Genomic DNA, 19,059 nt, shown 5'->3' on the forward strand with positions numbered 1-19,059 from the left:
GGGCTAGCAAGATCCTAGGATAGAAATTCATGATGACAAGTTTGCCCTGATCAAACGAGGTAGTCAGATGATAGGTTCCGTGCTGTCACCAGGGACCGATCACCTAGTTCATGATACTGGGGAATTCGGAAGACAGATGGCGAAAAGGCGCTCAATTACATAAGAGCAGCAAGTATAAAGCAAGGAAGACAGACAGTGATAGCAAGACGAAGATTGAGCAAGAAGGTAGATGCAGTGATGTGATGATGGATAGTGCAGTAGTCAAGTGCAGTGCAATGACGCCGATGGATTACTTGATGCGGTGTATTTCCATTTTAGGAAAAGCGTCTTTTCAAATGCCTCTAACTCTAGTACTAAGTTACATCTTCAGTAGTTATACTTACTTCGTATACATCCCCTTTACCTGGACAACCTCACTCTCAATATGCCCTCTAGGATTAGACTGGCAGCGGTGTCCTCCATTTATTGGCGAAACCCAAATCATTGTTTATACTGTCATTCGGGGAATAGATCTTCCAAGTGAGCTGAGAACAAAGAATCTTTGTTTACAAATAGCAATATATCGACTTTGAGGTGTCACGTCATTCTGGCACGCAGTCTGAGAGATTGACAGGGCAGGATGTCTCAGGGAGTCCCGGCTCTGCTGCAGACAGCAGAAGGAATGATCTGAAGAGAAAAATGTGAGCCTTCATCCTAAAGATCAACCATAGCAAGGTGATGCAACGAGTTTGAGCTCGGCAACAGAAGAAGAAAGAGTTGGGTTGGGATAGAGGAAGAAGGTCTTGCTAAATTTGCTTATAGACTGACTCGTGCTTGTATCTTGTTAACCTTTTGCACCTTTTGTTGCTGAATTGATTGTATTCATTGTTTAACTAGTTACGCGGTAAGATTTTATACTGAAATGTTTAACTTATAGAATGGCGCCAATCCGTGTTAGGCTAAGGTACCCGTGTGGGACCCCCTACTTAGGCTCCTATCGCCTATCGCTTTTCGACCGGCTTTTTCTTCCAGCTGCCCCCGAAAATCATCGCTTCGCTTCGCTTCACGCTGCCTTTGCCTCATACAAGGCACTCCTGCAAATCGCACTGTGCTTCTAGTGCAGCGCTTTCTCCCCTTTTGAACGGCGACATTGACCATCTAACCATGGACCCTTACGACAGCGACTCTTCCTTCGACGATGAGGGGGATTTCACCGAGACCGGCGTGCTCTTGGGCTACGCCGCAGATGAGATTGTAGACGACACAATCAGCCACCTTGGAGGACGTCCGGTAAACTTCGCCATGATAAGTCCTGTCTGAAAGATACGCTCACTAACCATGGTCATGAATCCCATCCACAGACCTGGCTCGACGACGCTACCCCGCCTCCCGGCGAATTCGCCAAATGCAAAGTCTGCAACTCGCCTATGCTTCTCCTCCTCGAACTACATGGCGACCTTCCCGACGACTTTCCCGATGATGAGCGACGTCTGTACATCTTCGCATGTCCCAGGAAGCCCTGCAACCGCAAGCCCGGCAGCATCAGAGCCCTGCGCGCTACCCGCAAGCTGAAGAGCGAACCCGCCCCCCGGCCCGCAAAGGAGGAAGTCAATGAGATTCCGACCGAAGCCCCTGTGGAGGAAGAAGAAGAAAAAGAACAGAAGCCAAAGAGCGAGGCCCCCAAGCCGGATCTCGGCGCAAGCCTATTCGGTTCCTCCTCCCTGACAGGCAGTGTCTCCGCCAACGCCAACCCATTCTCCCTCGGTGGTAGTGGTAACAGCAACCCATTCTCCAGCAACAACAACAGCAACAGCAACAGCAACCCATTTGCCGCCCCCGCCCCCTCCCCTGGCCTAGCCGTCAAACCATCCACCCCGGCCTCAACGACCGCCGCTGCCGCCAATTCTCTCTCCGATTCCTTCGCCGACAAAGTCCGGGTTTCCTCCCCACCCCCAGCAGCAGCATCTCTTCTCAAGACTCTCACTCCGCCCGAGGAAAGCCCCAGCCCCGCAACCCCCTGGCCCGCCGATTCCGACTTCCCCGCCCCCTACCCGCAATTCTACCTCGATGCCGAATACGAGACGCTATCGCGGCCGTCGACGCCCACAATCCCCGACAACGTGACGATCGACAACAGTGAAGACCCCAGCGGCGGCGGCGGGGCCGACCTCAAGGACGCCTTCGAGTCCGAGCTCGACAAGGCCTTCATGCGCTTCTCCACCCGCCTCGGTCACAACCCGGAGCAGATCCTCCGGTACCAGTTCCGCGGCACCCCGTTGCTCTACTCCCACACCGATTCCATCGGCAAGCGCCTGCACGAGGTCATCGCGCACAAACCCGCCAACACCAAGATCGCCACGACGGGAGGAGCCCCATCTCTCTCTAGCTGCATCCCGCGCTGTGAGTACTGCGGCAGCGAGCGCGTATTTGAGTTCCAGCTCGTGCCGCACGCGATCAGTGTGCTCGAGGACGGCCGCGAGGGCGTTGGCCTGGGTGATGCTGGCATGGAGTGGGGGACGATCATGTTGGCGGTGTGTAGCCGGGACTGTGGGCCCAAGGAGATCGGAGTCGTGGGATACCGTGAGGAGTGGGCGGGCGTGCAGTGGGAGGAGGCTGCTAAATAGATCTTCACGTCTTCCTCCTCGGCCTTTCCACCTCACTGCTACTCTCTGCCTATACCTTACGCGTGACCCATGATGTTCTGATATTGATGATGACCAGCTATATACACATACTCTTCCATATTCATAGACACATACCTCGAGCTGTTTTGCTCCTTGAAAATGAAAAGTTTATTTTATTCGATATAAGACAGACAGACGTACACTACCTACAGATTCTAAGAATGATGTGATTTCCTCTTTTTATTGTTCTCTTGCGGCTTGTTCCTTTCATTTTTACACTGACAGGATATCTTGAGGCTAAGAAACGAATGCTTTGGTTGGCACCGTTGCGGGAAGGCAGAGACAGATCCATGAAGCTGACGATGATGATCGTGATGAACAACACTCACAAGCAGCGACGCGAAACTCAAAACGCCAATTGCGCCAAGTTCCTGACCACCCAGCCTTTTTCTCTCTCTGCATTTCCCTGCATGCTGGGCTACCCCGAGTCCTTTCCTATCCCCGGGGGTTTCATCATCGTCATCATTTTATTTTGGGGGCTCTATAGCTCATAAGTCATAGATAGAGTTCGGATAATGTCTGTATCTCCCTCTACTTTCCTCCTTCGTTTTCGGCCTATCTTTCACAGTGTAGGCGAAAGAGGAACTGAGGAGAGAAAAGGAGACACTTAATGGAGTCAACGGAACGGGGTCTGAAGTCCCGGATCCACTTTCAAGGCAAAAAGAGAAACACGAGTGAAATGAAGTATTAGCAAGAAGGGGAAGGACGGATAGCGGGGGTCCAAGAAGGGAAAAAAACGGAATTTGAGAAGACGACATGGTTGCGGATTTGGTTGATTTGAGAAAAATAAAAGACGCGATTTATTTCCTCAAAGAATCTTAGAAGACTCCCGCTCATGCAGCCTGCTCGAAGCCTCTGCGGATGACGCGGCCGAACATATCCACACCAACACGCTCGCTCTTGACCTCGCTGCGGGCCTCGTTCTCCTTGTTGGTGGGGACCTTGATGACGTCGCCGTTAACCTCCCAGCTGCAGACCTCAGCGACGAACTTCTCGAGAGCCTCGCGGCTGCGGAGGTCGAGCCACTGCTCGAGGACCTCGGCGTTGACCTCACGGAAAGCCTTGCCAACTTCGACGGCGATGCGAATGCGGACCAGCTCCTCGAAGCCGGCAACATCGGCGACCAGATCGGCGTACAGGTCGTCAGAGTTCAGGGTGGACCAGAACTGGGCGTACTGGGCGGATTCCAGGAGGGTGGACAGGCGAGCAAGCTTCTGGACGGACTCAACGAAGTCGGAGGTCTGAGCGGCGGCTTGGGCTTCGGGGTTGGAAGACTGGAAGGGCTGGGTGTGGGCGGGGAGCAGAGCAAGGCAGAGGGAGAAGGCGGGAGAAGGGAAGACGGTGAGAGCCTTGACGAGGATGTTGGTGACGGTCTCAGGCTGGAGGAGGTGGGGGTTGAATTGGTAGCTGTTGAATTCGAAGACAGTTTGATGATCATATTAGCCATGACGAATGCCACGAAACTTTGGACGAGAAGGAGACGCAGTGTGTCACAAATAGAAGCTTGAGCGGCTTTTATTTCAGGAGAAATGGGGTCTCGACATGCCCCATGACTGGGTGTCAGGTAATAGGAAACGTGATTGTAAATAAGATTTTCTTCATCATATAAAAACCATTTATTCTTATCCCCGCGTCGGAGCGCTTGATTCTCAGGAAAGGGTGCAGTGTGTAGGGCAGTTGGCGCATGATAGCAGGAGCAAATAGGGGGCACTTACAGCTTCAGCAGAGCCAAGTTGGCATAGCAATCAAAGGTGCGGTCTTCACACTGCTGAGTGACATAGTCCTGGAATACCGTGGTGGTCTCCGGGTTGTATCGGTCGAGGCCATTGAGGATGGCGTCGATGTTGGCCGGGCGGGTCTCGCACTTGTCGAAGGTGACACCCATTTTGACGGAGGAGAGATTGAGGATTGGGTCTGGTGGTAAGGAGAAGGAGGAGGGGGAGTAAGTGGAGTGGAGGGAAATGCGGGATTGAAAGTGGCCTGGCTGATGGTGGCTTTCCTCTTGCGCTCCGGGATTTTGGTGGGTTTTTCGTGATTGTCTCGCTGTGCGGCGGACATACGCTCGGAAGATTCCGAAGACGGACAGTTTCTCCGATAGTACTTGATGCCCGGACGGCACAAAGCAGAGCTCTCTGATGCTGGCGAGGAAGTCAACATGATGAAGACGTCCATTTTCCTACTAGGGCCTCTTGAAGCAAAGGGAGAGACAAAAAAAGAGCCCCAAGGGTGGAATCCAGCGACCGGGATTTTCCTGATGAAAGTAAAAAAGTATACTTGACAAGAGTGGGATTCGAACCCACGCTCTTTCGAACTAGTGTTTCGGAAATTCCTAAAACTAGCGCCTTAGACCACTCGGCCATCTTGCCATTTGTTATGAAAGTGGTGCAAAGTCAGGAAGATATACATAAACTGTGCTATGCCATTTGTCTAAAGTGACGACGTTAATTCTTCGAATTCATTGGGAGAATTATTGTTTCTAGCCTGTATATACTCTACAAGGCAGTACTAGCCCTCGTGAGACTGCTGTATCTCATATTTGCTACTGCCAAACGACGGAGTTTGGCGTGCCCTACGGTATACATATACTGGCGCTTGCAGCTGCCCCATGTCGACGTATGCTCCAGAATTCTTTACCAACCAGTAGTACCCACCTAACACCAGATAAGGCTCCCATACGGGAATGATGCATATCATTAGTACCACGCCACCATCACGGCCCCTAAATCTCCAAGTGAGCTGTTGCCCGGTCAGTGGCCTGATAAGAAGAGCCGGGCTCCCGTGGTAGGGAATTCCCGCGGTAGGGAATAGCCGTGTAGGGATTCACCGCGAAGTAGGTAAAGCCCGTATATAAATGGAAAGGCAATCTGCAACTCAATGACCGACTCTGCAGAAGCCCTCGTGTCCCTGGATAATTAAGATTATCTGCAAGGAACAGGATCCGAGGCATTGTCCTATAAAACACTAGCCCATCCCACCTTTCTGGTACGAACCAGCCCTAAGAGCAATAACCATCGCCAGGATGGACGTCCTGCTCGATATCCTCGACACGTTCGTCTTCGACCGAGTCTATGCCTCGGTGCTCCCGATTTATGAGCTCTATCCTGGCAATGCGACCATTGAAAGTCAACTCCCTTACAATCAGCACGTTGGCCTGTACTATCCGCTGCAAGCGTCTCAATATGCCAATGCGAGCCGGTGGAAGCGTGACCACCTCCCTAGACAGGCACTATCATTGTTCTTCACCATGTGGTATAAATTTATCCTGTAGACCTTCGTGATTACCAGTAGCTAACCGAAGTCATCGTGGCATAGGGTATTCGGTGTCCTCATGTACCTCATCGGCAGCACCATCCTCTACCACACCGTGTTCGACAAGTCCCTCATGAAGCATCCTCGCATCTTGCACCAGCAGGTTCGACAGGAGATCAAGCAGGGTCTATTAGCCATGCCTCTGATGTCCATACTGACTGTTCCATTTTTCCTTCTTGAGATTCATGGATGGTCGAAACTATATGACTTCGCGAGTCAGGAGCCCTTCCCTGGATATTCTTATCTTCAATACCCGCTATTCATATTCTTCACGGATACCGGGATCTATTGGATCCACAGGTGGGAGCACCATCCTTCCGTCTATCGCTTCCTGCACAAAAAGCATCATAAGTGGGTCGTCCCGACACCGTACGCCAGCTATGCGTTCAACCCGTTGGATGGATGGGCCCAGAGCCTGCCCTACCACATATTCCCGCTGCTGTTCCCCTTGCAGAAATGTGCCTATCTGGGGCTTTTTGTCTTTGTCACAATGTGGACCCTTGCGATACGTATGTACACCTTCTCTTAACAATCGATGGCAAGACGATGACTGACCGCTTGATCAGACGACGCCGAATGCCTTTCGCGGTCTGAAGTGATCAACGGACCCGAGTGTCATACGTTGCATCATCTGTACTTCAACTATAACTATGGACAATTCACCACGTTCTGGGACCGACTGGGTGGCACATATCGCAAAGCCAAGGGAGACGAGCTGAAGCATAAGAACGAGTAGGAAGGTGGTTTCGGATGAATGGTCCGGAAGGGCTGACTGACTTGGTATCACGACGTCAACTGGTATAATCCGTGGCTCTTGTATGCTGTACATAGATGTATAATATGAGTAAATATTAATATGGACATCGCTCACGGTGTTCTTTCGTCCGTCGCAACATTCTGTATAAACTCGTTCAGCTTGCCCAAGTCGTCAGTAGCTGTGGTGTCTAGGTAGCGAGGACTCTTGTCACGACCGCCAGTATAGTCGAGCGTAGCATTTAGCAGCCACCAAAGTTCTTCTGCATGTTTGGGATAACCTAGGCTCTGGGTCTTCTCCTTGTCGATGATTTTTCCCGTTGAATTCCAAATTCTTCTCCAATTATCAGCAGCCAGCCTGATAGCGCTTGGTGATATCCACCCAAGTAAGCCAGTCCTCGCCTGAAAGGCTAAAGAGTGCATCGCTGATATACCTGCTTAGCAAATCCTGTCAATCAACAAAGTCAACTCTGCACAAACATACCGTACATCAGCATCAGAAGATGCTCTGCTGCAAGCGACTGGCTCCATGTGATCAATTCATCAATATCTGTATCGATCAAACGGGCAATGAACTGTCTTAAAGTGGGAAGCGGCGACCGCGTGGTGCTGGCTGAGGCCACTAGCTCATTGAACACGGATGTACTTTCAGCCTCGAATAGTTTAGAATCCCAAGGGAAGTCACAATCCATTTCGAAGATGGACATTGCAGGATGGTTATTGAAACAGACTGTGAGGAAGCCATCCGCTAGGAAGGCCCAACAGGCGACCCTACGCATCTCAGTAAATGTATTCCACAGTGTGCATCATCATGGTTACGTACCGTACAAGGACCTCATCCGCGACGAGCTTTCTCCAGGTGGGCTCATCGCAGGGTTGGGAAAATATACTCCGCTTAGATTTGAAAATGTCCACTGATCGTATTGTGGAGATCACACACGGGTGCCTTGCAATCCGAATGCGTCGTCTTGTCTGCATATCCCCTTGTCCAAACTGCAGCATCTCTATAATCAAAGCTGCCTGCACAGTTTCTAGTTCGGAGCCCAGCTGCATAGGCTGGCTGGTATGGATGGATGCTGTCGACAGAGTTGCCAAACGCCGAAATATATACTCCTCAGCAACATCGATGAGTCCAGATGGCAGTATAGCCCCATCTTGAGAAGTCGAATATGTCGCCCCAGCAAGAAATATTGATATGAGAAGAGAATTTGACACATTCCCCGGGTCAAATGTAGGAAAATGTACAATGGGCAGGTGCCAGTGAAGAGACTGAAAGTAAGCAGAGATGAAAGTTGATAGATTGGAAGCCGTAAAGAGTGGAGTCAAGTCGGATATATCAAGCTGCCTGCTCTGGGCCTCACATTTGGGAACCATTGAGTTTGATGTTGTCACTAGCTCTACCATCAGGTCATTCAGTTGTTTCGCAAGTCCCGTAGACCAGGCGTACTCAGACGCAAGGTTAGGGCCAGGGTACTGGCTTGCTATGGACGGAGGCTGGAAGAACATATCCACAACTGCCGGGTCGTTCATGAACGATTGCATAGCGTAAAAAGGGCTTAGTGCGTCTTCGAGATTGAGGTTGAGAACATCCAAATTCCTTTTAGTGGAGCATCTTGCTGTTTCGGCGATTGCAAGCTTGTCATTGACCACGGCTGGGTCGGTGAAATGAGACAGAAAGAAAAATGGCCTCTTGCTTGCTAGTGACTGTTGCAAGGGTCCTGGTGAATGTGGGGCAGGTGTCAAGCAGGGAGTTTCTGTGGGCGAAGACGCCACGCTTCCGAAAGAACACTCTCGACCCAGTGATCTACAACGAGAACATGGAGTCTGTGAGTCGCAAGCTGATTTGGCGTAGGTACACTCATCACAGGAGCGTTTCTTCCGGCCCGGCTTGGATGGTGGCGGTAGAGGTCGGTTGTACTTTCTTGCGCATACCTTACTATGTCTTCGCGCAACCTCTCTAGTCCATGTCAGACAATTGTCGTTGTTGTGAACGAGTACCATAGAGAAAAGCTCACTGCTTCTGAAATGACTTATTGCATATCGGGCATACTGAAGGGGTAGAACCAGTATCTGGGCTTGTCAGCCTCATCTGCTCCTGGTTCACCAGGCTCTCTTGGGGTAGTACGTACGTGTCGCCTCGTGCCGGAGCAGGTGGCTCTTTCTTCGGTAATATTTGTCGCACTGGGAGCACTGAAACATGGTGCGATTGCGAGGCACAGTAGGAAATCTAACATCGCTGTTGATCAGGTTGCGTTGCTTGTTTGGAAAAGGGAGATCCATCGGATCGATCCGTCCCGGTTGGGAAAGGCAGCAGCCGTGATCAGATTAGTCATCGTCCCTGCCATTCAATGGACCAACGAGTATAGTAGTAATGTCACTAGGTCTTGATGGAAGACTTGACGGAGCTGATAAGGTCAAACCGCGAAGGAAATGCTCATGGCTGAGTGCTACAAGCAGGTAAGTCTACCGTGCTACCAAACATCCACGAAATGAAATTAGTATAAGCAGATAAGGACTTATCGTCGCGGGCAGCAATGCTATCACCCCATATCCAACGTCACTACGAGATGGGGGGAAGATGCAACTGAACCACTTTCCAAACCTCCTTCCGATTGTCCCGGTTTTGCATGAGCGTCAATTCCATCTCAGTGGCCAGCTGCTGCAGTGAGTCAGGGATAGCTTGCCATGTTTCTCCGCGTTGATCTCCTGCATTCCCCTCTCCGGCGGGGGATAAAGACAAGACCATTTACCCCACAGCGTTTCCCCTCATCCCAGCAAGTCAAGACTCTCCAGTGCTGCCAAATATGCGATTACTCCATTACGATCTCTGTCACCACTTGACCGCGCTGTTATGTGCCCTGTTACCGGCCATTGCTGCTGCTCAGGAAGATTACTCTCAGTATGTAAACGCTCTAAATGGGCTCAGAAGGGCCTTATTCAGGCAAGGGCTATGGAGGAGGAGATATCTTCGTCGGCGCAGCCCGTCCTTTTGGCGTGGCGAAGGTGGGTATCGACACGACGGCTGCGAATTGGAGCCTGGCAGTCCTCAACGGGGGCTGGACGCCCGATGGGAATGTCACGGCGATCAGTGAGTGGAAATCGCTACTTGACCACCGGTTTTGCATCATTGACAAGTGTTTCGATTCATCTAGCGATGATGCATGAAAGTGGTACGGGAGGTGCACCCAAGTATGGGATCATCCCCCAAATGCCGCTCACATCCATTGCGCCTCCGGTGAATCTGCTCGATAATTTGACCTACTCTTAACCCAGGGTACGCTTCTTGCAAAAAGGCAGATTGACTGGCGTGACTCATGACTAGTATAACAGGTTGGTAACGATACAGCCAGTGTGGGATACTTTGCCACGAAACTGCAAAATGGCGTTCAAATTGAGCTCTCTGCTTCTCGCCATGCCGGAATCGTTCAGTACGGCTTTCCCGAGGGTGAAAAGCATGTACTGGTTGATCTTTCTCACGTATGGTTCTTTTTTTGAATACATGTAGCTGCAAAAGACAGAAGTGCTTACTTCGTCTTAGTATCTTCCTGGGTCTCCCAAAGACCCAAACGGCCAGTTCTACGTTGCCGGTGAAATTCAATTAGAGGAAGAAGGGCAAGCATACACAGGCTATGGGACTTATATCGGGGGCTGGAACAACGGTGGGCACCATTACCCTCCAGGGGTCTTTTTGGAGATTCTGAAGGGAAACCAGGAGCTCCGTTCACGGTCTACTTCTACGGCGAATTTTCCACAGCTCCAGAGACAGCCCAGACGTTTTCCGGCAGGAATACCGAGCCGATGCCACGATACCAGGGATTTGCCAACGACGCCGTCAGCGAGCCAGTATATGGCAATGTGACTGATAAGAAAGCTACCTCTGGGCTCATGAATGATCGCATCGGTGCGCTTTTCAGTTGGGATATCACATCGAACGCACAGATCTCTTCGAAAATAGGTATATCATTCATCTCTGTGGAGAAGGCTCGCGCCTACGTTGAATCAGAGATCCCTTATTGGAGTCTGAAAGACACGGTGCAATCAGCCGTGGAAGAGTGGAATCGAGATGTTTTCAGCAGGACCCGCGTTGCACTGGACGAGACCGCAAACCTGACGCATGTGCGGCTGCTCTACAGTTCTCTCTACTTCATGCATTTGATGCCATCCGATCGGACGGGCGAGAATCCGCTTTGGCAGTCAGATGAGCCGTACTGGGACGATTTCTATACTATGTGTTAGTGGGCGAAAGCGCTCTATTCATATGCGGTCACTGATGCCTTCGAATCAGGGGATATTTTCCGCTGCACAACCAGCTTCTACCATATATACCAGCCTGACTACTACGAGTCTATGATTCGAGGTCTGATTGATATCTGGAGGTATGATATCTGGACATGAGCAGCCCTGAAAAGCTAGGGAACAGTTATAATAACATGGATTATCGAAAAGACATCAAGGCTTTCTACCAGATGGGCGCTCAGAAAACTGGAATGGATTGGTCCAAGGCGGTTCCAATGCTGATAATGTACTGGCTGATGCCTACGTCAAGGGTCTTCGCGGAGCGATCAATTGAACCGACGGATATGCCGCTATGAAGACCGACGCTGAGGTGATTCCATACAAAACGTGGGACCCCACAGACCCCTCTGCCAGCACCAAAGAAGGACGTGGGGCCCTAGGTGACTGGCTTGAGCTCGGATACGTCTCGCAAGATCGCAATACAAGATGTATATCCAGAACTGTGGAGTACAGCCTGAATGATTTCGCGTTGAGCCAGGTCGCCGCCGGAGAGACGCCTAGTGATCAGGGAAAGTATCTGAACCGTTCCGCTGGATGGCAGAAGATATGGAGCCCCAACGTCCAGAGCCTGAACTTCACTGGATTCCTGGCACCCAGGTTTTCCAACGGCACATTTAATAGCAGTGCTTATGATCCGCGCTACTGTGACGAGTGCGAATGGTTGGACTACACATATGAAGCTGTGCCCTGGGATGAGTGATCTCCACGATGAGACAGAGGACTTACTTACGCTCTTCCGAAAGAATACTCTTTCGTCATCCCCCATGACATGCAGACTCTCATTGACCTCATGGGCGGCGCGGACACATTCGAATCTCGACTCGACCTGATGGTAAGACTCCAACGCCGCCTGGTGATATTGTCTAACTCCGCAGTTTGCACCCAACATGTCCGTCCAAGATCTCGGACCGAACGGAGCAGGCATTACCACGATCATCAACATTGGGCACGTAATCCCTTGAGCATCTGACAGGGCAAGGAGCACTAATGGTCGTGTTTAAGCAACGAGCCTGACTTTGCGACACCGTACCTATACAACTACATCAACAAGCAAGCAAAAAGTGTGCAGAGGTCCCGGGGTCTCGGATACCAATAGTAGGCGCCATGTACCCAAATCTTCCAGGCAACACTAACCGCCCATGCAGTTTCAACGACGCACCTTACGGGATCCCCGGCAACAGTGACGCAGGAGCCATGAACTCATGGCTGTTGTGGCAGCTGATGGGAATCTACCCGGTGGTTACCCAGCCAGTCTATCTGATTGCCTCGCCATGGTTTCCGGAACTTAACATGACCATCAACGGGAACCAGACCCTACGGATCATTGCGAACAATCTGCACGAGGGCTACTATGTGCAGAGCGTGAAGATCAACGGCCAGACCTGGACTAAGAACTGGTTCGAGCATGAGGACATCATGGCACGCGGTGGCACGATCGAGTTCGAGCTGGGCCCCAACATGACGGCTTGGGACACGGGTAGTGTGCCCCCTTCTCCGGGACATCGCAGAGTGTGAAAGATGATCGCCTCGCGCGCGTCTCGACTACTCAAGCCACATGTGGGTGTCCGCGTTGATGCCTATTTTTGGATCCGTACTCGGGATATGTCGTTCTCGTGTATTAAGCATTTACTAGTGATTGATGGCTCGCCTAGTGAATGCTCTAGTCAGATAGTGGGGCCCAGGAGGGATTGCCGAAATGATAGTGCACAATCAAGCGTCTTGCCGCTTGGACGGGTCCATTCCTTACCTGTTTGGTGTTGTAGCAGTAGCTCAAGGGCAGACTCAACCTATTTATAACTCCCCAGGGATATCAAATAATCAGTTACCAAGTAGATTTAAAGACTAAGTGGTCCGTTGTTCCTACATCCCTCACCCAGGCCACTCTTATCTCCCTGTCGAGTCGACAAGACATGACGAACAACTTGAACCCACTGGTTTGGTGGGATTGATACTCAAGTGGCACGAGACAGAGATCGAGGCGGTGGGGGTATCGCTCAGCATGATCGAGAAAGTCATCGGGGTAGTTGTATAAGGGTGTGCTTGCGTAGTACTGTAAGACCCAAGCTTTCCCGATGTCAAAAATTGAAGCCCTTGATCTCGAAATAAAATCCAACACAGTCCATCAGCCGCGGAACTTTTAGCTGGCTCTAAGTAGTAGTCCAAGCTTCTATCGATGCGCGCCATTGGCGAATTTCATAATCCGACCGAGTCGGGGATCTTGGCGCTCGCGTGGCACGGGGGGTCCATATTTCCTGGAATTATCGATGAGCACGTCAGACTTTATTTCTGTTCAGCAACAGAAGCGGTACAGATAGGCTCACATGCATAAATTGTTGGTCTCTTTGCGAATCTCCTCCTCTGCCGATAGTTCCGGCCGTATGAATTCGAACTCCCAGCCATTGGGCATGAGGGGAAAAGTGCTGTAAGGACCATGAAGTGAAAGACGGAGAGGTGGAAGTGCAATGACTTCTTCCTTCTTCCCAGTCGTTTTTTATCCTTTAAGTTACTGGAGACATCCCTCTATCTTTCTGTACACCCGCTCTGTGCGTGACTACCCCGCGCTCCGGGCTGCTTGGAGGGAAAGTGGGCCAGACCACTATTTAGCTCTAATACAAGAATCTAAATGATAATCGAGGTAGAAAATGAAAGCTGTCTAGAATTTGACGGAACCTTGTCGGACTGCACTACCGTGTAACTTTTGTAAGACAATCAGACATACTGTGGCATCTCAGAGCGACGCTGATATGAGGTAGAATTCCGCTTTGCTGATGCGGGGAAGCGCAGCAGCAAAATTGAGATCCAAGCCCTCGAAACTGCGCGATTGACACATATCTTTTTAGTAGTACATGGACTTCGCTCTTCAAAATCAAGGCGCAAAGCATTATTACGCACTACGAGTCAGTCCGAGATCTGGCCAATAATGCGAAGCGAGGCATCCTGCGTCATCTCCACACACGCGTGAAGTGACAAGCTCTTTCATGTCATGCCTCGTGAACAACACTCTGTGCAGGGAAGATGCATGCAGTCTATCCTATTGGCAGGCAATCGAAAGGATAAGCATATCCGCCCGCCCGTGGACGGCATCAATCAGGATCCAGAAGCCAAGCGACTTCGTGAGAGGAGGATGGAGGAGGGGTATTCAAGGCACAAGACGTACGGTTGACGTCAATGGTTCACACCAGCCGCGCGGGAAGTTTGGAAGGAGATTTTGGTGAAGAAATTGTAGTTGAAGAAGCCGATGATGATATATGGTCATTCTCATCCCCCGTCCCCCTTCTGTTTTCTCCCGGCAGCCCTGCAATTGACCATCGAGAGGTACTGTACAATACAACATACTTAACAACTCACCCATGGTAAGTCGAGTCTTGTTGTTCCGTGGATCTTTTGTTTGTGCGCGGCGGCCCGCGTCTTCCGAGGGTGGATCAAAATGTTGAAATTGACACCTGATTTCTTTCTCTGTTCTTCCTCAGGCACCAATCCACCTTCTCCAGAGTCGAGATGACTCCAATTGCCCCAACTCCATCTCCGGCGGTGGCATCGCAGGCATTGTCTTGGGTACAATGGCAGGGACCCTTCTACTGCTCTGGCTGTGGAAGTTATGCGCAATGAATCATGAAATGGAAAGTGAGCCCGATTATGGCGAGACCAACTTGCCTACCAACCGCGCGCGCCATTGTCACCGGCAGCGACGGAGCCCATCATACTACTATGTCGAGAAACCGAGGAGCTCAGTGCGGAGACCGGCGAAAGTCTATCTTAGTTGAGTGGGAGAAGGCGGGAAGCAGCGGAAAAGAAGAGGAGATTTGCAAGTGAGGGGACGTTTTTCTGTTGGGAGTGATATCACCTATAGCTTCATGCCGTTATGACCCTTATATAATCAAATTCCTGCAACGCCAACCATCCGACCTAAATCATGAACTTTGTCAGTTGATCTGCAAAGTTGTGGTGTTCTTGGTTCTTTTGCGCCTAGTGGGACGGTTCCGTTATTTTCCAAATTTATCCTTCTTGGTCTTTATAACTATCTGCCTATCTGGGCCGAGTGGGGAATTTGGTACTGGAAATTAGACGTTCGTGTCGAAGCAATCTAATGTGCTCATCCTAAGGGCAGTGACATTAACAATGTGCCCTGTCAAGTGTGGTCCTTTCAGATGAACATCTGTTCATACCGTCATGAGGAGTGGCGGGCATGGCTTGGCATAATTCTGGCTGCACCGACTTTCTCCATGTTTCGAATTGAGCTGCAGTTACGTTCCCTGCCCTTGGCTCTGGGAGATCGAACAAACCGTTGGTTGCGGGGTTTTGAGGGGGCGAAGGGAAGATTGATTGTGTGTGTGTGGATGCGAAAACAATCTCAAACAATGTTGGAGAACTCTGCTCCCATGCCCTTGTTTGCCCCCCCTTTTTTCTCTCCCCTCGCGGGTTGATATCCAGTGGCCGTGAGTGTGCCGCAGACCTGATTGACTTGCCACCAACCAATCAGCAAACTCAAGACAATGCGCTGAACTGAGACCAATGATGGATCCTCTCCAGCAGTGCCAGAAATAGTCAGGAAGAGTGAAAATCCAAGCCATTTGTTGTGCATGTGATTTATTGTGTGAACAGTTTGATTTTCCTTGGGAATCTGTGGAGTAGTTATATGTGCCTCAGGCATCGGGGAATGCAAGGTCCTGGAGTTTGACAGTGCGGCAGGTACGATGCACGGAGTTGGTTCTTCCCGTGTTCTGTGGTAAGGAGGACCTCAGTCGTGAGTACCATTCCAGCTTGCTGATGATCCTCTCAATTAGTTCGGTTTGCTGCAGCTGCGTTGCGCGTATCATGTTTTTCCGTACTGAGTCTCCGTACTCTCCTGTTCTCCCACAGCATCTCAGCATCCATCTCAGGGTCCCTGCCATCAAACAGTGAACCCCTTGTTCTCTTGAAAGAAAGCCCTGATTGGCCTACCGATTTATCTTCTGCCCCGTCTCATCCAATCATTTTCGCTCAGGGAACAATCCGAGCTGCAGGGCACTATACTGTATACAGACTAGTGCCAGGGCCAGGGACCACGCTAACCAGCCGAACCAGGGTAGATTTGTGGCATACCAAGCCCAGCCAGGATTAGTCTCCTCCTCATGAGTCGGGTGATTTCCTGTTTCGAGCAGCCCCTGAATGATTAGGGCCAAAAACTAGTGACATTGAAGAGAAACATGCGCTTTTGTCGGTGTGTCCAACTCGGAGTTATAAATAAAGAAATCAGTGTTAATCCAAACTATTATGATCGGACCACAAAGAGCAAAAAAATTGGTCTCGTAGTCATCGTAATTGGGGTGGGTTAGTAAGTGATTAAAGGAAAAAGCACTCGCCGTTATAGATCTTGTCTCTTTTCTTCCCCTCTCTTGTCCGTTCTTCCTCCGCATCGCATCAGTTTTCAGTCCCTCTTTCCATTCATCCCTTCTTGTGGGTGGTCTCCCAATCCCCTCGTGCGACTCGATCGCACTGCCATTCTTTTGAGATTTGAGACGCTCCCTTTAAACCCCCTCCTCAGGCTATCGTTCTCTCTCCTTTCGGACCTTTTTCGAAACGTTCAGACAATTCCGGGTGCACTGTCAGAAACGCCCCCTTGGTCAACGCCTTATCTTGCCAGGAAGCAAGCCTGTGAGACCCGCAGTTGTCCTGACTCGCCTCCGCTCAGCGAGATACGATCTTTACAATACCAAGGGGAAAGTTCTTCCTCGATTGCTGGAGACTGTGGTGACCCTGAAGGGCGTTACCGTCCAAAATGTCTTTCCTTAACATCCTGGCCCTTCTTGTGGCCCAGATATACCTAGTTGCTGCACAGACCTCGACCACCTGCAACCCCCTCAACAGTACATGTCCATCAGATCCCGCACTGGGCACATCGTTCTCCTGGCAATTCAACCAAACGCTCGATTCCAAGATTTGGGAAACCACAAATGGTCATATCGCCATCACCGATGCCGGCGCGAACTTCACCATCGCCAAGAAGCTGGACTCGCCCACCATCAAGTCGACCTTCTACATCTTCTTCGGCGTGGTTGAGTCCTGGGTGAAGATGGCTAAAGGTGGCGGTGTGATCAGCAGTATTGTGTTGGAGTCCGATGACCTCGACGAGATCGACTGGGAATGGGTAGGCTACAACACCAGCTCGGTCCAGTCCAACTACTTCGGCAAGGGTAACGACACGTCCTTTGACCGCGGAGGCTTTCACTATGTCCCCAACGCCGACACCGAATTTCACAACTACACTACCTACTGGACCGCTGAAAAACTGGAGTGGTGGATCGATGGGCAATTGGTGCGGACACTGAAGTATGAGGATGCGTTGGACGGCAAAAACTACCCGCAGACTCCCTGCACGCTCCGCTATGGTATCTGGCCAGGTGGTGATCCTAGCGAACCCCTGGGCACCATTGAGTGGGCGGGTGGAGAGATCAACTACACTGCCGGCCCGTACAATATGGTTGTCCAGAAGGTCCGTGTGCAGGACTTCCACAGCGGAAAGGAATACGAGTATACCAACCATACGGGTTCTTGGGAAAGCATCAAGGTCGTCACGTAAGTTCTCCTGCCAAGGCCAATGGAACACTTCCACCATGGAGTACTAACTCGGAATCCTAGTGGTAATTCGACGGTTGCGGAGGAGTTGAACAAGGCGCCCGAAAAGACCTTGGCTCAGAAATGGGCTGAATTGCCTACTGGGGCTAAAATCGGTGTTTACGCTGGTTCTGCAGCGGTTGGAGCCATGCTCCTTGCCGCTTTCATTCTCTTCTTCGTGCGCCAGCGCAAGAAGGGTCGTCTCGAGCATGCATTGGACGACGCCAAGTGGAACAGCGAGCGGACAGAGATGGACACCTTCCAGGAAACTTGGAAACAGACAGAATGGAGAAGTCGATCGGGCTACAAACCGGTAGCATAGCCCAGCCCCAGTCATCTGAAACAAATGACTCCCTCTGTTCGACGACTCAAATGAAGGTTTACTTACTGCACACTCCATCGCGTTCGGCTCCGTATGCAAGGGTTGGTGCGCGCCTTGCCGCCCCGGTCGACAATACGGACCAGCCTCGCTGCTGCTTTGCTGGCCAAGGTTGCGTGCGAGCCGTTTCTTGTCCTTTGAAGCTACTGGCGAGGGTGCATCTATTCCTGCCACGAACTTCCCGGACCTTTCTTGGTCCCTATTTTGTTTCTTTTCATCCTGTACACTTTTGCGACGGTTCTCCATTCTCCTTATTCTGGTTCATTTACATTGCCCTCTTCGACCCATCAAGGCCCACGACGTCAACAACTCTTTACTACTTCCTGTATATATGAATCTATGTTGCGTGTGGTCTGAACAAGCCATGCCATTTTCTTCACTCTTCTCCATGGACGCGCAAGGCTTTGTATAGGCGCAAGCTATTGTGGACCCTACTCGTCAATTTCTGATAGACCTGAATAGACTTCCAACTCCTGTTATCTCCTACCTATATCCGGGTCTGGCCTGGCTGAAATATCTTGAAGTCATCTTACGTCCTGACGGTATATTTAATTGGGTCTACTGTACATCCTCACGCCCCAATCCCTCTTACATCCTGGCAACTTTCTACCAATATCATACACACGATATATCCTCCTCATGCTGGTGCCGGCGGGCCCCTCCTCCACCGAAGTGAGCAACGCCTCGGGCCCCCAGATCGGACCACCGGGGCCAGGGCGGGGCCATGCCCATGCTACGACCTGACCTCAGATTATCTAGATCGCAAGAGACTGTTGGAACGGGCTTACCTGTCAGCTGAGCCGGCGGGATGACGGGCTGAACCGCTTAGGGTGTAGCAGAGCTGCGACACTGGTGTAACTCGTGAGTGTAGGGGCCGGCGACGACAGATCGATAAGCCAGCGCCATTACCTTGTCTGAGATGAACCCTGGGGCAGTCCTGCTGGAACAGGGAGGCTCAAGGTGCTCGATGTCTAGATGATCGACCGTCATCATCCCTGTAGGCCAAAAAAGATACTATGAATCAACGTGCTAGCTGAAGCGCACAACTGGCTGGAAAGAAGTGAT

At 51.0% G+C, this 19,059-nt stretch overlaps 7 protein-coding genes and 1 non-coding gene across 8 annotated transcripts; 5 read left to right on the forward strand and 3 right to left on the reverse strand.

The window, feature by feature from the left end:
- The first annotated feature begins 1,018 nt into the window (after positions 1 to 1,018).
- On the forward strand, positions 1,019 to 2,785 carry BP01DRAFT_347914 (small subunit rRNA maturation protein TSR4). The gene is made up of 2 exons (XM_025573708.1): positions 1,019 to 1,269; positions 1,341 to 2,785. The coding sequence occupies exons 1-2, from the start codon at positions 1,144 to 1,146 to the stop codon at positions 2,601 to 2,603; spliced, it is 1,389 nt and encodes a 462-aa protein (XP_025427901.1). The 5' UTR covers positions 1,019 to 1,143; the 3' UTR covers positions 2,604 to 2,785.
- A 541-nt stretch (positions 2,786 to 3,326) lies between these two features.
- On the reverse strand, positions 3,327 to 4,657 carry BP01DRAFT_155207 (CSN8/PSMD8/EIF3K family protein). Its single transcript, XM_025570658.1, has 2 exons — positions 4,379 to 4,657; positions 3,327 to 4,070 (listed from the first exon to the last, which is right to left on the reverse strand). The coding sequence occupies exons 1-2, from the start codon at positions 4,546 to 4,548 to the stop codon at positions 3,497 to 3,499; spliced, it is 744 nt and encodes a 247-aa protein (XP_025427902.1). The 5' UTR covers positions 4,549 to 4,657; the 3' UTR covers positions 3,327 to 3,496.
- A 281-nt stretch (positions 4,658 to 4,938) lies between these two features.
- BP01DRAFT_t269 lies at positions 4,939 to 5,029 on the reverse strand. The gene has a single exon. It is a non-coding gene; the product is annotated as a tRNA-Leu (tRNA).
- Positions 5,030 to 5,791: 762 nt separating this feature from the next.
- On the forward strand, positions 5,792 to 6,864 carry BP01DRAFT_359900 (sterol desaturase family protein). Its single transcript, XM_025575787.1, has 2 exons — positions 5,792 to 5,912; positions 5,976 to 6,864. Exons 1-2 carry the CDS (start codon positions 5,908 to 5,910, stop codon positions 6,499 to 6,501), a joined length of 531 nt encoding a protein of 176 aa, XP_025427903.1. The 5' UTR covers positions 5,792 to 5,907; the 3' UTR covers positions 6,502 to 6,864.
- On the reverse strand, positions 6,671 to 9,290 carry BP01DRAFT_155230 (uncharacterized protein). Its single transcript, XM_025570659.1, has 5 exons — positions 8,855 to 9,290; positions 8,741 to 8,795; positions 7,549 to 8,682; positions 7,210 to 7,496; positions 6,671 to 7,150 (listed from the first exon to the last, which is right to left on the reverse strand). The coding sequence occupies exons 1-5, from the start codon at positions 9,003 to 9,005 to the stop codon at positions 6,840 to 6,842; spliced, it is 1,938 nt and encodes a 645-aa protein (XP_025427904.1). The 5' UTR covers positions 9,006 to 9,290; the 3' UTR covers positions 6,671 to 6,839.
- Positions 9,291 to 9,641: 351 nt separating this feature from the next.
- BP01DRAFT_406290 (uncharacterized protein) lies at positions 9,642 to 12,609 on the forward strand (the record flags this gene model as incomplete). Its single annotated transcript, XM_025578765.1, has 12 exons — positions 9,642 to 9,813; positions 9,878 to 9,960; positions 10,056 to 10,202; positions 10,264 to 10,384; positions 10,438 to 10,956; positions 11,011 to 11,101; positions 11,172 to 11,265; positions 11,320 to 11,703; positions 11,797 to 11,853; positions 11,897 to 11,967; positions 12,024 to 12,116; positions 12,167 to 12,609. 12 exons carry the CDS (start codon positions 9,642 to 9,644, stop codon positions 12,534 to 12,536), a joined length of 2,202 nt encoding a protein of 733 aa, XP_025427905.1. The 3' UTR covers positions 12,537 to 12,609.
- Positions 12,610 to 14,292: 1,683 nt separating this feature from the next.
- Positions 14,293 to 15,098, forward strand: BP01DRAFT_359904 (uncharacterized protein). The gene is made up of 2 exons (XM_025575788.1): positions 14,293 to 14,374; positions 14,492 to 15,098. The coding sequence occupies exons 1-2, from the start codon at positions 14,372 to 14,374 to the stop codon at positions 14,783 to 14,785; spliced, it is 297 nt and encodes a 98-aa protein (XP_025427906.1). The 5' UTR covers positions 14,293 to 14,371; the 3' UTR covers positions 14,786 to 15,098.
- Positions 15,099 to 16,648: 1,550 nt separating this feature from the next.
- Positions 16,649 to 18,391, forward strand: BP01DRAFT_155350 (glycoside hydrolase family 16 protein). Its single transcript, XM_025570661.1, has 2 exons — positions 16,649 to 17,576; positions 17,640 to 18,391. Exons 1-2 carry the CDS (start codon positions 16,780 to 16,782, stop codon positions 17,935 to 17,937), a joined length of 1,095 nt encoding a protein of 364 aa, XP_025427907.1. The 5' UTR covers positions 16,649 to 16,779; the 3' UTR covers positions 17,938 to 18,391.
- Positions 18,392 to 19,059: the final 668 nt, after the last annotated feature.

The sequence above is a fragment of the Aspergillus saccharolyticus genome, assembly GCF_003184585.1.
Source record: "Aspergillus saccharolyticus JOP 1030-1 unplaced genomic scaffold BP01scaffold_40, whole genome shotgun sequence".
Taxonomy (NCBI): domain Eukaryota; kingdom Fungi; phylum Ascomycota; class Eurotiomycetes; order Eurotiales; family Aspergillaceae; genus Aspergillus; species Aspergillus saccharolyticus.

Coding starts and splice junctions, on each gene's coding strand:
- BP01DRAFT_155230 (XM_025570659.1), bottom strand. CDS start 9,005: ATGGATCTCCCTTTTCCAAACAAGCAACGCAACCTGATCAACAGCGAT. Junction 8,683..8,740: donor AATAAGTCATTTCAGAAGCA/GTGAGCTTTTCT, acceptor GACATGGACTAG/AGAGGTTGCGCGAAGACATA. Junction 7,151..7,209: donor TCTTCTGATGCTGATGTACG/GTATGTTTGTGC, acceptor CAGGTATATCAG/CGATGCACTCTTTAGCCTTT.
- BP01DRAFT_347914 (XM_025573708.1), top strand. CDS start 1,144: ATGGACCCTTACGACAGCGACTCTTCCTTCGACGATGAGGGGGATTTC. Junction 1,270..1,340: donor GCCACCTTGGAGGACGTCCG/GTAAACTTCGCC, acceptor TCCCATCCACAG/ACCTGGCTCGACGACGCTAC.
- BP01DRAFT_155207 (XM_025570658.1), bottom strand. CDS start 4,548: ATGGGTGTCACCTTCGACAAGTGCGAGACCCGCCCGGCCAACATCGAC. Junction 4,071..4,378: donor AACTTGGCTCTGCTGAAGCT/GTAAGTGCCCCC, acceptor CGAATTCAACAG/CTACCAATTCAACCCCCACC.
- BP01DRAFT_155350 (XM_025570661.1), top strand. CDS start 16,780: ATGTCTTTCCTTAACATCCTGGCCCTTCTTGTGGCCCAGATATACCTA. Junction 17,577..17,639: donor GAAAGCATCAAGGTCGTCAC/GTAAGTTCTCCT, acceptor TCGGAATCCTAG/TGGTAATTCGACGGTTGCGG.